Genomic DNA, 12,840 nt, shown 5'->3' on the forward strand with positions numbered 1-12,840 from the left:
TTCTTTCAGAAAAAAATTTGTTGTAAAAAATTATTTAAAAAAAATTGCATTTTTAATTTATTAAAATTCCTACACGTCTATTTTTTTAATAATTTTTTTTTACCATAATTTATTTATTAAAGAAAACTGAAAAAATTGTGAAGTGACAGCTAAATTTAATGTCATAATTTTAATTTGTAATCTTGATTAATTTTCATATGAAGAATTTTTTAATTAAATTCTTTTTATAATAATTGCATTATTATAAAATTTTTAAATAATTTTTAATGTCTGTCAACTTCAGTGTCATAAATATTTGACTAAATTTAGTAAATCATACATACGGCTATCAGTTTCGAGGAAATGGAGGCTATCGCTAGAGATGTCATTTTTTAAAAATAAAAATTTACGAGAATTTGAAGTAAGTCAATAGTTGAAACTCGCAATAAACGGGATACCATTCTTCATTGTCAAATCAAATGATTTAAATTAAGGCACGTGTGTAGCGCGCTATTCAAAATTAACCGTAAAAAAACACGACCTCTGTCTAAAAAGACAGAACTTTGCATGACACTGAAGTTGGCAGACATTAAAAATGATTTAAAAATTTAATAATAATGCAATTATTATAAAAAAAAATTAATTAAAAAATTCCACATGTGAAAATTAATAAAAATTACTAGTGAAAATTTTTAGAACCATTTTTTAATTGTAATTGATTTGTTAAAAAAATTTTTAAAATTGACAGCTGACGGCTAATTTCAATGTTATAAAATTGTATGAATCACGGATACACACACACAGACACACTTACAAAAAATGTGCGGTTAGTTATCCTCGGATTGAATGTGAGGGCATGAGAGTCATCTGGTGCATCACATGAGTTTGAAAATAATTAACGGATTTGTATGCGTCTTGTTGTTTGTGTTCATAATACACAACGCTATTATCTAAAATACATGAAACATTTATAAATTATAAACGGTTCTTGAAATATTTGTATTCATAATTTATCAATAAAATATTGTTATTACTCCGAAAATATTAGGTAAGTTGCAAATTTAATATCAAGTATTAACCTGTCAGCACTCGTGCTATTCGATTTTTTTTCACGCGAAAATATTCAACTTATAGGATGCCGCTGCAAGACTAAAAAAATATATGCGATTGCTGAAGGGTTAGTACTATAATTCATTAGTTTTAATAATTATTACTACCATCATTTTTTTTTTTTTTTTAGGTGCACCATCAAGTCAAAATGGAGTTTAATTTACCACTCAAAAAAGATGATTTGTTAAAAGAAGTCGATGGATGTTATTGTGTGAAAACAGTGGTCCCCTTACGCGATCTTACTAAAGTTTTTGATAGTAAGTATTTTATCAATTTACTACGGCATAAAAAATTGAAATTTTTTTAAAGTAACCTAAAACAATAACCGACATATAAATATTATTTCAGATAATCGACAAGCGTTACAAACTAAAAAGTCAGCATTTATTTTAGACCATTTTGATGAATTTTTTGCTGTGTTAGTTCATAGTAAAAATATTGAGGAATCAATAATTGTGAGAGCTTTTGATCGTTTGTATAAATCTACCGAAATATTGGTCAAGGACTTAGAGACTCATGATTTCTCTCAAGATAAGAAGGAAACTTTATGCAAAGTCAAAATGCATGCGTATTTGCTTTCGAATTTTATGAATTTTTTAGAAGATCATACACTTAAATCGAGCAACCAATTCGGAGATAGAGGAATGGGGAAAAAGAAGAAAACGGACCAAAAATCTGAGGCTAGGAAAGAATGGGAATTTAAGCGTAATAAAATTTTACTTACGATTCATAATTGGTTACAGTTACCATTAAATAATTTATGGGATCCACCAATCGCTGAGCAATCATTTGTGATGTTATTAGCAGATATTTGTTATAAAATCATAGAGTTTGACACAGATAGAAGTGATAAGCAAATTAAACAAATTGTTTGGCAAATTTTGGGGATTCTTGTTAAAAATTATAGTCATGGAGTTTCGTGTAAGATAAAAATTATTCAACTAGTGAAGATGTATGATAATTTGGTACCATCATTAGCTCAAGGAGTCGTAAGTATGGTTACTGAATATCAAAGTCAAAGTTTTATAACTGAAATTTTACATGAAATTGAACAAGTTAATTTTGAAGAATCTGAGGCACGTAACATTGCATCATTTCTTTCGACTGTTGCTGCCACAAAACCAGTGCTTTTTTTTCCAGACACGGATGATGTTATGGATCATGTATTCGGCTTCCTTGATAATGAATCTTATGTAATGAGAATCTGTTCAATTGATATAATTGAAAATGTACTCATTAATTGTTTGTCGGGAGAAAATTTAAGTAAAAAACAGAAAGACTTACGCAATGAATGTTTCCAAATTTTATACACACATAAATTAGATTGTAACAGTTTTGTCAGATCTAAAGTATTCCAAGTTTGGCAAAAATTATTATCTTCTCAAGCAGTCCCAATTCAACAAATAGTGCCTCTTGCAAAAGCTGTAACACCACACCTGCTCGAAACTGGCGCTATTATGAGAAAACAAGCTCTTCAAGTAATGCGTCATCTATTAGAGTGCAATCCATTCACTTTCAAATTTGACAAACAACAATTAATTGATAATCGTAATAATTTTGAACAAGAATTACGTGAGTTGCAAGCTAATTTCGTTACAGAAAGTGCAAGCGGTGACGATGAACGTATTGAGCTTTGGAAAGAGCTAGCTCCTGAGATTAAAAAGGCGATCAAAAGATTTTTTGAAGATGATGATGAAGATAAAGAAGACAGCGATTTAAGTGATGACGAAGATGATGGAGATGTAGATATTGACAAAGAATGGGAATCAATACGAACTTTAATTGTTGATCGTAAATGTTTAGCAGCAGTGAGGCGATTGAAAATAATTCTAAAAAAAGTAAATTTGGAGTTCGATTCTTGTGATATTGAAGCCGACGGCAGAGAAGATTGTTTTTTACTTTTCCTTGCTCATATATTTTTGAAATCACAAAGCGATAATACTAGTAAAGATAAATTTGACAGTGCTCAATGGAAAAAACGTAAACAAACAGTAAATCACTTGAAGCAAACTTTAAATATATATGACAGTATGATAAACTTTATAACAGAATTAGAGGCCGCAATGCCTATTGTTAAACAAATGTTAAACGCAGCAGCACCTGGAGTAGCTATTGAAGCTTGCGCTTTGTTAGGTAAAGCCTATAAATTTAATATTAGCGGAGCTGAAGAAGCATTCCATGCGGCATTATTACAAGCTTTCAGTAGAGATGAATCGGTGAAAAGGAATGTCGCTGAAGTTTATAAAGAAATATATTTTAAAAGTCTAGATAACATTCCAAGCCGCCAACGTGCAATGATTTCCGTCAACGGATTGATTAACTTATTAAAAACATTGAAACCAGGTCAAAGTCCAGCTTTAGAACAGCTTGTAGGAGAGTGGTGCGATAACAAAGATTTAGATGAAGAGAGTTGGCAAATTATGTGGGAAAAATATAGTTTTAAAACCTCATCAGTGACAGTAATTGAGAGTCGTTGTGCTATTATACTGCTTAAAATGGTAGCGGCTAAAAATCCAAAACTTATTCTCAAGAACTTAAATATTTGTATTAAAATTGGTTTCCAAACACATAATGATATTTTATTAGCACGTGATACATGTAAAGCACTATCTATGATTAAACATGAAAATACGGAAAATTCAAAAAAAGAACCTTTAAAATTTGAAAATGATCATGAATTATTTCAGGCAATTTCACATTTATTGATTAATAAATTTGACACAGTTGCACCCATGACATATGCTTCTTTTGCTACTGAAGCAATTAATGTAATTTATCAGTTTGCAAATACACCAGATATTATTATGAAAGAAATTTTATCAGAGCTATCAGCAGAACCTACGATCGAAAATGATGTTCCTGAATCACATCTAGCTAAATTCTTATATGTAATTGGTCATGTAGCTGTCCGACACATGGTACATCTTGATGTAGAAATTTACAATGAATTGAAACGTCGTAATGCCATTCGTGATGCAGTAAAAGGTAAAAAGAAAAATGCTTTGAATAATACTAATAAAAACAACTCGATATCATCATCGCCTGGCTCTGTTCAATCATCGGCAAGAAAAGCTCGTCAATCAATATATGTGAATCGAAGAAATATAACAACATCAGAAGAAACTGAGGAAGATATTCTTTCTGGGGCAACTGCTGACGATAATGACGCTGAAGCGATTAACGATGCTTTGGATAATAACGTTGTGAATGAAGGTGGTTTGTTAGCAGAATATGTTCCTCTCATAGAACAGGTGTGTCAACATCCAGAAAAGTATAGTAATAGATACACTCAGGTTTGGGGTGTGCTGGCACTTACTAAGATGATGACGGTATCTTCAAAATTCTGTCAAGATCATCTTCAGTTACTTATGACAATGCTAGAACGATCAACTTATCCGGAAATAAGGTCCAATATTTTAATCGGTCTTTCTGATTTAATGATCAGATTTACAAATGATATCGATCCTTGGACTAGTCACATGTACACCAGGCTTTTTGATCAAGATGTAGGAGTACGTCGGACAGCTGTGAGAATACTTTCTAGTTTAGTTAAACGAGAAATGATTCGCGCAAAAGGACAAATGTCAGAAATGGCTTTATGTATCATTGATCAAGATGAGCAAATAAGAAATGATACTCAATTATTATTCAGAGAACTCTCTAAAAAACCTAATGTTCTATGTAATATTTTACCAGATATTTTATCCAAGTTTTCATCTGCAGATGAGGAAAAAGTTAGTGAAGAGGATTCACAAACCATCTTTAAATTCATATTTTCATTATTCAGTAAAGAAAGAGAAATGGAGTCTGTATTAGATAAAATTTGCTTTAGATTTAAAGATGTAACTACAGAAAGACAAAGCAGAATTTTGACATATTGCTTATCACTTTTACAATTAAATAAGAAGGGTATAGCTCATTTAACAAGAAATCTTTCACTCTTTAAGGACAAACTTCACAATAAACATGTGTATCTTGCTTTGAGAGAAGTAATAGAACAAGCTAAGAAGAAAGCCGATGTTAGAGAAGCTTGCGCGATTTTAGAACAAGAGATCGAAAAATTGATGGACGATTCCAACTCGAATAATCATCCAAATACTCAAAATCAAAATAAAGAAAATGAAAATCCTCCTGAAAATGTAACTAACAACGCTATTAATGTTAACACCACCGTTAATAATAGTAAAAATACTAACAGCGATCGAGAAGTCATGCCTCCTCCCGAAATTTCTCCACCTAAACGACGTTCAACACGTCGGTCAACGAAGCGGAAGATGTAATAAATATTAACTTATAATTTCATTTAAAATTGATTTTTAATTCTAAAAACTTTTTAAAATAGTATCGTTTCATAATTTAGTTTGTAATTAATTTTATATTAAAAAATGTTTCAATATATTCATTAAAATATAGAAATAAGAAATAAATATTGAACTATCTAAAAAATTGTTTGTTAATTTATTTAATGAAAATTAATTCAACACATATTTAATCATTTTAAAAATTTTATAGCAAATAAATTAAGGCAAAAAAAAATTGACATTTAGAAATTTAAAAAAATAAAAAATGCAATTTTTTTTAAATAATTTTGTTGAACAAATTTTTTTGATAAATAAAATTAAAAAATTGTTAAGTGGCTGCTAACTTTAATGTCATATTTATTTATTATTATGATGATTTTTAATTTGTAATTCAATATCAATTGTTGAAAATTTTATGCTTATTTAAAAATATTTTTTCTATTCAAAAGTTTTGCAATTCGGGATTTTTATTTAATCCGAGTTTAAATAATCAAATTTAAAAAATATCTCTCTATAGATATAGACATGCATATATATATAAATATATGTAGTATTCAAGCATTATGTCCCCTATAGCCGATACACGGCATCCCTATGAGAGAAGCTGTTGAGTATTTACCTAAATTCGCCTACCACCACGCCATCTCATGGTTTTCTTATGTTAACTTACCTCCCCGCGGGGCCGCGGGGCTTGATTTATCACGTGATCACCTGTAAGCGCGGCAACTGGCGCGTCTCTCCTCTTAGCGTTGAGTTTTCGCCATCTTGACACACGCCTTTTTTTTTTTTTTTTTTTTTTTTTTCCGGTGCCTATTATTTATAGCGAAAACATTAATTTTTAGCGCATTTATTACGAAGCAATTTATTATTTAAACCGAAAACAGTGTTGTTAAGTGTATTTATTTATTTATTTATTTATTTTTTTTTTTTTTATTTTTGGTCAAACCAGACGAAACAATGAGTGAAGTCGGCGAGAATCCCGGCGAAGGTCCCCCGGCAAAAAAGACACGTTTAGAGGAAGACGTAGAAGGCATGAGGAGTCAGTTAAGTTTTCTCACTAATCTTTTGCCTCGTTTTTTGCCCCAGGGTTCGCAGGTCATACCTACTGAGATCGAAGAGCCTCAGTCGACCCCACTATTAGAGCTAGGCGAATGCTCGACTACTATTGACGAGAAGAAAATCTCTCAGGTGACAACAGAGGAACGAGTGAGTCAAGTTAACGTTTTACAGCACTTCGAATCCAGTGAATGGAAGGAGGTGAGATACTCAGAGGCGCTCAAAAAATTGATACGTACCCCGGGCTTCACAGAGCTCAAGGTTAACAATGAATTATGCTACCTTGATAAAGGTAAGGACTCCTTTTTATCCACAGATCGAGTCATGGCTGGACTGACTCACGTCCTTCTAGAGCAAAGAGATAATATTAGGTACATTATGGCTGACTTTATTGATTGGATAATAGAGAACCAGGCAGTCATCACTAAAGAGGATCTCACTAAGGTAGTAACTGACAATTTTGGGGCAGGCTCAACAATTTTTAATAATTTTGAACAAGCTTTGCAGGTAATTTGCGGAAAGAGAGCTGAATGCATCGAAAACAGAAGAGAACGAATCTTGGCAGAGATCCCAGTAAAAAATGTCCAGGTGGCCCTGAAAAAGATTCCACCAAGCTCCGAATTCCTCTTTGCGAAGGAAGAGCTGACGTCACTAATAACCTCTCTAGGGGGAGCACAATCATGGCTAAGCCCTCCACCAAGCTTGATACCAAAAAAGACATTCCAGAGGAGAGAAATCCCCCGAAGCAGCACGAGCCGACCTTTTCAACCCTCATCAAGACCAAGATTCCAGCCTCCCTCAAAACAGGGATTTCAGGCTAGAAACAGCACAGCACCTCGTCAACCAGGTAACAACTCTAGCTTTAAGCCCAAGCAGGACTTTCCTAGAGCCAGGAGTACGGATTCCTTTCGCAGGAAATCCGAAAAGTGACTATATGAACCCCCAAATATTCTCTGGAGGCCAGCTCGTCAAATTTTTGAGCAAATGGCAAGAGCTGGGTGCCCCCGAAGTAATACTCAAGATGATTTTAGGCTATCATATTCCGTTTGCAAACAAACCCAGCCTAAATCCTCATTGGCAATCTTCCAGGTTCAAGACAACCGACTCAAGCGAGATGAGGGAGCAGATCGAGTTGCTCAGGGCTCAGGGTATCCTGGAGTCCCCCAAGGATCCAGGTCCAAGCTTTATCTCTCAGATATTCCTGGTAAAGAAAACAGACGGGTCTTGGAGACCAATCTTCGACTTACGCCACCTCAACAGGTTCGTAAAGAAACTAGAGTTCAGTTTAATTTCGCATCTTCACATTCCAGACTTCCTGCAACCCGGAGACTGGATGGTCCGAATCGATATGTCCCAGGCATACTTTCATATCCTGGTGGCACTATCGCACCGATGCTTCCTTCGCCTCATATTAGGCAAAGAGCTATTACAGATGACGTGCTTGCCCTTCGGCCTCTCATCTGCACCCCATGCCTTCGTGATAATAACGAACTGGATTGCGGAAATCCTTCGTTCACTAGGCATGAGGGTGGTTGTGTACATAGACGACTTCCTGATCGTAAATCACGACAGGAACTGCCTGACAAAGCAAATAAAGACGGCGATAAGAATGCTGGAGAGCTTAGGCTGGAAGCTGAACTTCAACAAAAGTGTTCTGGAGCCCAGTCAGATCCTCGACTTCCTAGGGATCACTTGGGACACGAGGGAAGACAGGATAAGCCTTCCAGAGAAGAAAGCTCAGAAAATAATAGCTCTATGCCAGGAGATCAAACAGTAGGGAACCTGCTCGCTAAAGCAGTCCCAACAGCTTCTAGGATGCTTAAATTTTGCGACCTTCGTAACATTCCGGGGTCGTCTTCACTGTCGTCAACTCCAAAGGATGAGCAACCAGTTCAGCCAGGGACGTCCTCGCGAACAACTGACAATCTGCAAGGAGATTGTGACAGAACTAGAGTGGTGGCAGGGAGCAGCGGCCCTGAGCTCACCACTGCACAAAGGGTCGGTCACGAACTTTCTGACTACCGATGCAGCAGACTCGGGATGGGGAGCCCAGCTAGACGAGACCCTGATGGCAGGTTCTTGGTCGAGATCCCAACGAAATTGGCACTCGAACAAGAAGGAGTTATTTGCAGTAATACAGGCAATACGGAAGCACGCTCAGAAGCTTCGAAATGCCCACATTCTGGTACAATCGGACAACCAGACAGTAACCGCCTATATTCGAAAGGAGGGCGGAACCAAGTCCATCGATTTGCTCGACTTAACCTACGAACTCCTTGCTCTTGTAGACAGTCAGAACATAACCTCGTCTGCCTTTTACCTACCAGGTCGTTACAACGGCATTGCAGACCGCTTGTCTCGAAAAGCAAGCCTCCCAGAATGGCATCTGCGCTCGCTAGCAACAAGAGAAATATTCAGAAGGTGGGGAGAACCCGAAATAGATCTCTTTGCTTCCGGAAGATCAAGAGTGGTTAAGACCTATGTCTCGATCGACTCCAGAGATCAATCCGCTTGTTATATAGACGCCTTCAGCCGCCCGTGGGTGTACAAACGAGCTTGGATATTTCCACCGCCCAACCTCATGCCCAGAGTTCTAGCGCATCTCAACTCAAGTCAGGAGAATTTCTCATAATTGCCCCCAAGTGGGAGAAGACATTCTGGATGTCGGATTTAACCAGTCGGAGCCTGGAGCCCCCGATAACCATAGAAAGACTGGAGTCGGTCCTGGTAGACCTAGCAACCAACCTACCTCCTCCGGAGATAGACAGACTTACTCTACAAGCGTGGAGGATTGGGTGTGGGGAAACCAGGTCAGAAACTGGTCCCAGGAAGAGAAGGAATTAATAAAAGACAGCTGGAGACAGTCAACTCTTGAGACTTATAGAGCTCCTATTCGCAGGTGGCTTGAATGGTGCAGTGAGACAGGTGTTAACCCGGGTGCTCCTAAGGGACACGAACTAGCTAGGTTCCTCGCAAATCTGGGCATCAAGGACAAGCTAGCACCCAGCACTATTTTGGTCCACAAGTCTGCAATATCAACATTCTGCTCCGGTGGTAATGTCACAAGCTTGTCATCAGATTTCCTAGTCAGGCAGGTACTCAAAGGAATATCGTTATCACGACCAAGAGAAAATCACGCTCCGATTTGGGACGCACAGAGCCTTTATGATTGGCTGTCTACGAGCCCACCACAGCTCACTTTCTTTGAAATCTCGAGACGCACGGCCTCATTACTTCTATTGGCCTCAGGTCGTCGCATTCATGACCTAACTCTACTGAAGATTTCGCCGGGTCACTTAGACAATCTCGGGAATGAGATTATTCTCTGGCCAGCCTTCGGTTCAAAGACCGACCGAGCATCTTTTCGTCAATCTGGTTGGATGATTTCGAAACACGAGAACATACGATTATGTCCGGTTACCTGGGTAAGAGCCCTACTAAAGAAATCAGAAGAGAGAAGGCAGGGAACAGAGCTAGAAGAGCTGTTTATCACTCTGACTGGTCCAGTCAAAGCAGCTTCACGCACTGTGATAGCAGGATGGATTAAGTCTGCTCTGAAGGCAGCGGGAGTAGACGCTACTCCAGGAAGCGTCCGATCAGCAGTAGCTTCCCGAGGATGGTTAGATAATCTCCCCCTTCAGGAGATTCTCGAACGGGGTAATTGGAGATGTTCCAAGACTTTTTGGAACCACTACTGCCGCCAGGTTGTGGCCAAGCAAAAAGACAATCCTGGTCTACTGTTCAAGAACTTCAGGGCAGTGAACTTACAAGCAAACAAGCATACTTGAGGTACTCAGGACGCCCTGTCTACCGCTTAAGCATGTAACAAAGTAATATATTTATATTTATATAAGAGCTCCAGCTCAGTACATTAAAATTTAAAAGTTAAAAGTACTCTAATTAATAAAAATATGTATCGTTAGTCATAGCAATAAAGAAAAGTAAACAGACGAAGTTTTTGCCAACAGTATTCAGATTAATAATTCAACCCTTTTTCAGCCTCACATAGCGTTGAGTGATCACCAGTAGAAATCAAACACGTCTCTCATAGGGATGCCGTGTATCAGCTATAGGGGACATAATGCAAGTATTTTGAATTACAACAAAATACGTATTATGATCCCGGACCGATACACGGCATCCCGGTGGAATCCTTACTGATGAGAGCCGCTATGAGGAGAGACGCGCCAGTTGCCGCGCTTACAGGTGATCACGTGATAAATCAAGCCCCGCGGCCCCGCGGGGAGGTAAGTTAACATAAGAAAACCATGAGATGGCGTGGTGGTAGGCGAATTTAGGTAAATACTCAACAGCTTCTCTCATAGAGATGCCGTGTATCGGTCCGGGATCATAATACGTATTTTGTTGTAATTCAAAATACTTGCATTTTAAATTCATTGTTGCTTATTTACGATCGAGTATATGAAACGTGCGCGTCCCAACCTCAAAAGCAGCTGATAAAGGTAAACAAATAATACAACAAAATTTATTTAATTTATTGACTTATTTCAATTAATAAAAAATGAAATTAAGGTTATTCAAATTTTTTTGTTTATTTTCTTTCTGATACGATATCAATCGTTTTGAAAATTTTAAATGGAATATGAGTATGCATATACTTTATATTAAACATGTTTTTGTTTATGATTATATCAAACTTTTTTAAATAATTTAAAATTTTAATTACATAATAAATGCCAAAGAAAAATTAATTATATCAATAATTCTTCAACATTACTTAAAAACATTTTTAATAAAAACATTTCGTAATATTTCTTAAAAAGTGTTCCAAAATGTACAAAAATAAATTGCGGGGGTGTAGGATGATTGCCAGAGAAAATTATTTACATCGAATCTAGAATTACCTCGTTATAAATTTTAAAAACTATTAATAGCTTAAATCTGTCAGGATTCAGTAGATTTTTAAAATATTTTATTAGGTTATTAATATTCAATATTTAGTTTATTTAAGAAGATAGGATTAAAAGCAATGAAGTTAATAAATAAATAATTAATAATAAATAATTTAAATGCATCTTTTACTTAATAATTGATAGTGTGTTAACATTTATTAATATAAGTAATAAAATAAGCTTGTTAGACAAAATAAATCAATTTTTTTTTTAAATTTATACTATTGTAATGATTGCATATTATATGAACACTTTCAAAATTAGTTCTTCTCCATAACAAGTTTAAACTATCAAAAATTAAAAAATCGTTAATGAAAAACTGATATAATTAATTATTTACAAATAATATTTTCTATCATTTTAGACGGCATGTCATTTCCAAGTAAAGAAGAACGTTTAAATTGTTGGGGTTCTCGTGATGAATATTGGAATTGTCTTGACAGTAAGTCAGAAACAGAATGTAAAGAATTGAGAAAACAATACGAAAAATTTTGCTCTCCTCAATGGGTAAATATATTATCATAATTCATCTATAAATAAAATGTTTATAAAACATGAACTAAAATTTATTTTTCTTTTCATTAGGTAAAACACTTCGATAGAAAACGGGAGTATTTAAAGTTCAAAGAAAAAATAGAGCAGGAAGGGTACGTTGATAGCCACCTTCCAAAATCAACAGTATAGAAAAAAATTATAGCTTACTAACAGGTTAATTAATTTAATACAATGTTAACTGATTTTTAAATAATAAAAATAAAACACGCAAAATAAATAATCTGATTATTGAGTTGATGCCACTAATAATGCTTATCCTAATAAAAATAAAATAATTTAAAAAAAAATTTGAATAACTTAATTTTAATGATCATAATTACACGGTAAGAACAAGATTACACTAGATATCATTCTAGATTATATTAAGTGCAAAATTTTTTTAGAAAGTAGCTAGTATAATCTAGATTATAATGAGTATAATCCCGATATCACTCAGTATAATCTGGATTATAATGAGTATAATCCAGATATCACGTAATATAATCTGTATTATAATGAGTATAATCCAGATTATATTGCGTGATATCTAGATTATACTCATTATAATCTGGATTATAATGAGTATAATCTGGATTATAATGATTATAATCTGAATTATAATGAGTATAATCCATATATCACGCAGTATAATCTGGATTTTTTAGCTACTATGGAAAATTTTTTTTTCACCACAAATATCACTGAGTATAATCTGGGATGATATCCAGTGTCGTCTTGTTTTTTCCGTGTAAATAAAATTTTATTTTTAATTCAAAAAATTTATTATTGATATTAATTTTAGGGATAAAAGCGCTATTAATTCTCCTGATAATGAAACTAATCATCAATCGAAGGATCTTGTATAAAACAGAATCATAATATGCTGACGTCTTATTAATTATTGATACATTTTTAATTTCGATTATTTACGATTATACTTTATTTTG

At 34.8% G+C, this 12,840-nt stretch overlaps 4 protein-coding genes across 7 annotated transcripts; all 4 read left to right on the top strand.

Moving 5' to 3' along the window:
- The first annotated feature begins 846 nt into the window (after window positions 1-846).
- On the top strand, window positions 847-5,535 carry Cap-d2 (CAP-D2 condensin subunit). 2 transcript variants are annotated; one of them, XM_074244625.1, is made up of 3 exons: window positions 847-1,027; window positions 1,220-1,346; window positions 1,438-5,535. In XM_074244625.1, exons 2-3 carry the CDS (start codon window positions 1,238-1,240, stop codon window positions 5,367-5,369), a joined length of 4,041 nt encoding a protein of 1,346 aa, XP_074100726.1. In that variant the 5' UTR covers window positions 847-1,027; window positions 1,220-1,237; the 3' UTR covers window positions 5,370-5,535. The 2 variants fall into 2 exon arrangements, with proteins under 2 accessions (XP_074100726.1, XP_074100735.1); XM_074244634.1 differs by lacking the exon at window positions 847-1,027 and adding an exon at window positions 1,139-1,156.
- A 424-nt stretch (window positions 5,536-5,959) lies between these two features.
- On the top strand, window positions 5,960-6,902 carry LOC141528988 (uncharacterized). The gene is made up of 2 exons (XM_074245306.1): window positions 5,960-6,647; window positions 6,763-6,902. Exons 1-2 carry the CDS (start codon window positions 6,348-6,350, stop codon window positions 6,781-6,783), a joined length of 321 nt encoding a protein of 106 aa, XP_074101407.1. The 5' UTR covers window positions 5,960-6,347; the 3' UTR covers window positions 6,784-6,902.
- A 257-nt stretch (window positions 6,903-7,159) lies between these two features.
- On the top strand, window positions 7,160-9,069 carry LOC141528977 (uncharacterized). The gene is made up of 2 exons (XM_074245294.1): window positions 7,160-7,455; window positions 7,536-9,069. The coding sequence occupies exons 1-2, from the start codon at window positions 7,381-7,383 to the stop codon at window positions 8,919-8,921; spliced, it is 1,461 nt and encodes a 486-aa protein (XP_074101395.1). The 5' UTR covers window positions 7,160-7,380; the 3' UTR covers window positions 8,922-9,069.
- A 1,474-nt stretch (window positions 9,070-10,543) lies between these two features.
- LOC141528993 (cytochrome c oxidase assembly factor 6 homolog) lies at window positions 10,544-12,823 on the top strand. Of its 3 annotated transcripts, XM_074245328.1 has the most exons (4): window positions 10,749-10,909; window positions 11,724-11,866; window positions 11,945-12,067; window positions 12,696-12,823. In XM_074245328.1, exons 2-3 carry the CDS (start codon window positions 11,729-11,731, stop codon window positions 12,041-12,043), a joined length of 237 nt encoding a protein of 78 aa, XP_074101429.1. In that variant the 5' UTR covers window positions 10,749-10,909; window positions 11,724-11,728; the 3' UTR covers window positions 12,044-12,067; window positions 12,696-12,823. The 3 variants fall into 3 exon arrangements, with proteins under 3 accessions (XP_074101437.1, XP_074101429.1, XP_074101420.1); XM_074245336.1 differs by lacking the exons at window positions 10,749-10,909; window positions 12,696-12,823 and adding an exon at window positions 10,544-10,693 and having other exon boundaries at window positions 11,945-12,134; XM_074245319.1 differs by lacking the exon at window positions 12,696-12,823 and having other exon boundaries at window positions 11,945-12,134.
- Window positions 12,824-12,840: the final 17 nt, after the last annotated feature.

This window comes from Cotesia typhae, unplaced genomic scaffold (genome assembly GCF_013202065.1).
Source record: "Cotesia typhae breed Kobodo isofemale line unplaced genomic scaffold, CoteBio_Ctyphae contig_11, whole genome shotgun sequence".
NCBI classification, from domain to species: domain Eukaryota; kingdom Metazoa; phylum Arthropoda; class Insecta; order Hymenoptera; family Braconidae; genus Cotesia; species Cotesia typhae.

What these genes read in the sequence shown, in the direction of transcription:
- Cap-d2 (XM_074244625.1), top strand. Translation starts at nt 1,238, where the DNA reads ATGGAGTTTAATTTACCACTCAAAAAAGATGATTTGTTAAAAGAAGTC. An exon ending in TCTTACTAAAGTTTTTGATA is followed by an intron (nt 1,347 to 1,437) that starts GTAAGTATTTTA and finishes ATATTATTTCAG; the next exon opens with ATAATCGACAAGCGTTACAA.
- LOC141528988 (XM_074245306.1), top strand. Translation starts at nt 6,348, where the DNA reads ATGAGTGAAGTCGGCGAGAATCCCGGCGAAGGTCCCCCGGCAAAAAAG. An exon ending in AATCCAGTGAATGGAAGGAG is followed by an intron (nt 6,648 to 6,762) that starts GTGAGATACTCA and finishes TTTTATCCACAG; the next exon opens with ATCGAGTCATGGCTGGACTG.
- LOC141528977 (XM_074245294.1), top strand. Translation starts at nt 7,381, where the DNA reads ATGAACCCCCAAATATTCTCTGGAGGCCAGCTCGTCAAATTTTTGAGC. An exon ending in AAGAGCTGGGTGCCCCCGAA is followed by an intron (nt 7,456 to 7,535) that starts GTAATACTCAAG and finishes GCAATCTTCCAG; the next exon opens with GTTCAAGACAACCGACTCAA.
- LOC141528993 (XM_074245336.1), top strand. Translation starts at nt 11,729, where the DNA reads ATGTCATTTCCAAGTAAAGAAGAACGTTTAAATTGTTGGGGTTCTCGT. An exon ending in AATTTTGCTCTCCTCAATGG is followed by an intron (nt 11,867 to 11,944) that starts GTAAATATATTA and finishes TCTTTTCATTAG; the next exon opens with GTAAAACACTTCGATAGAAA.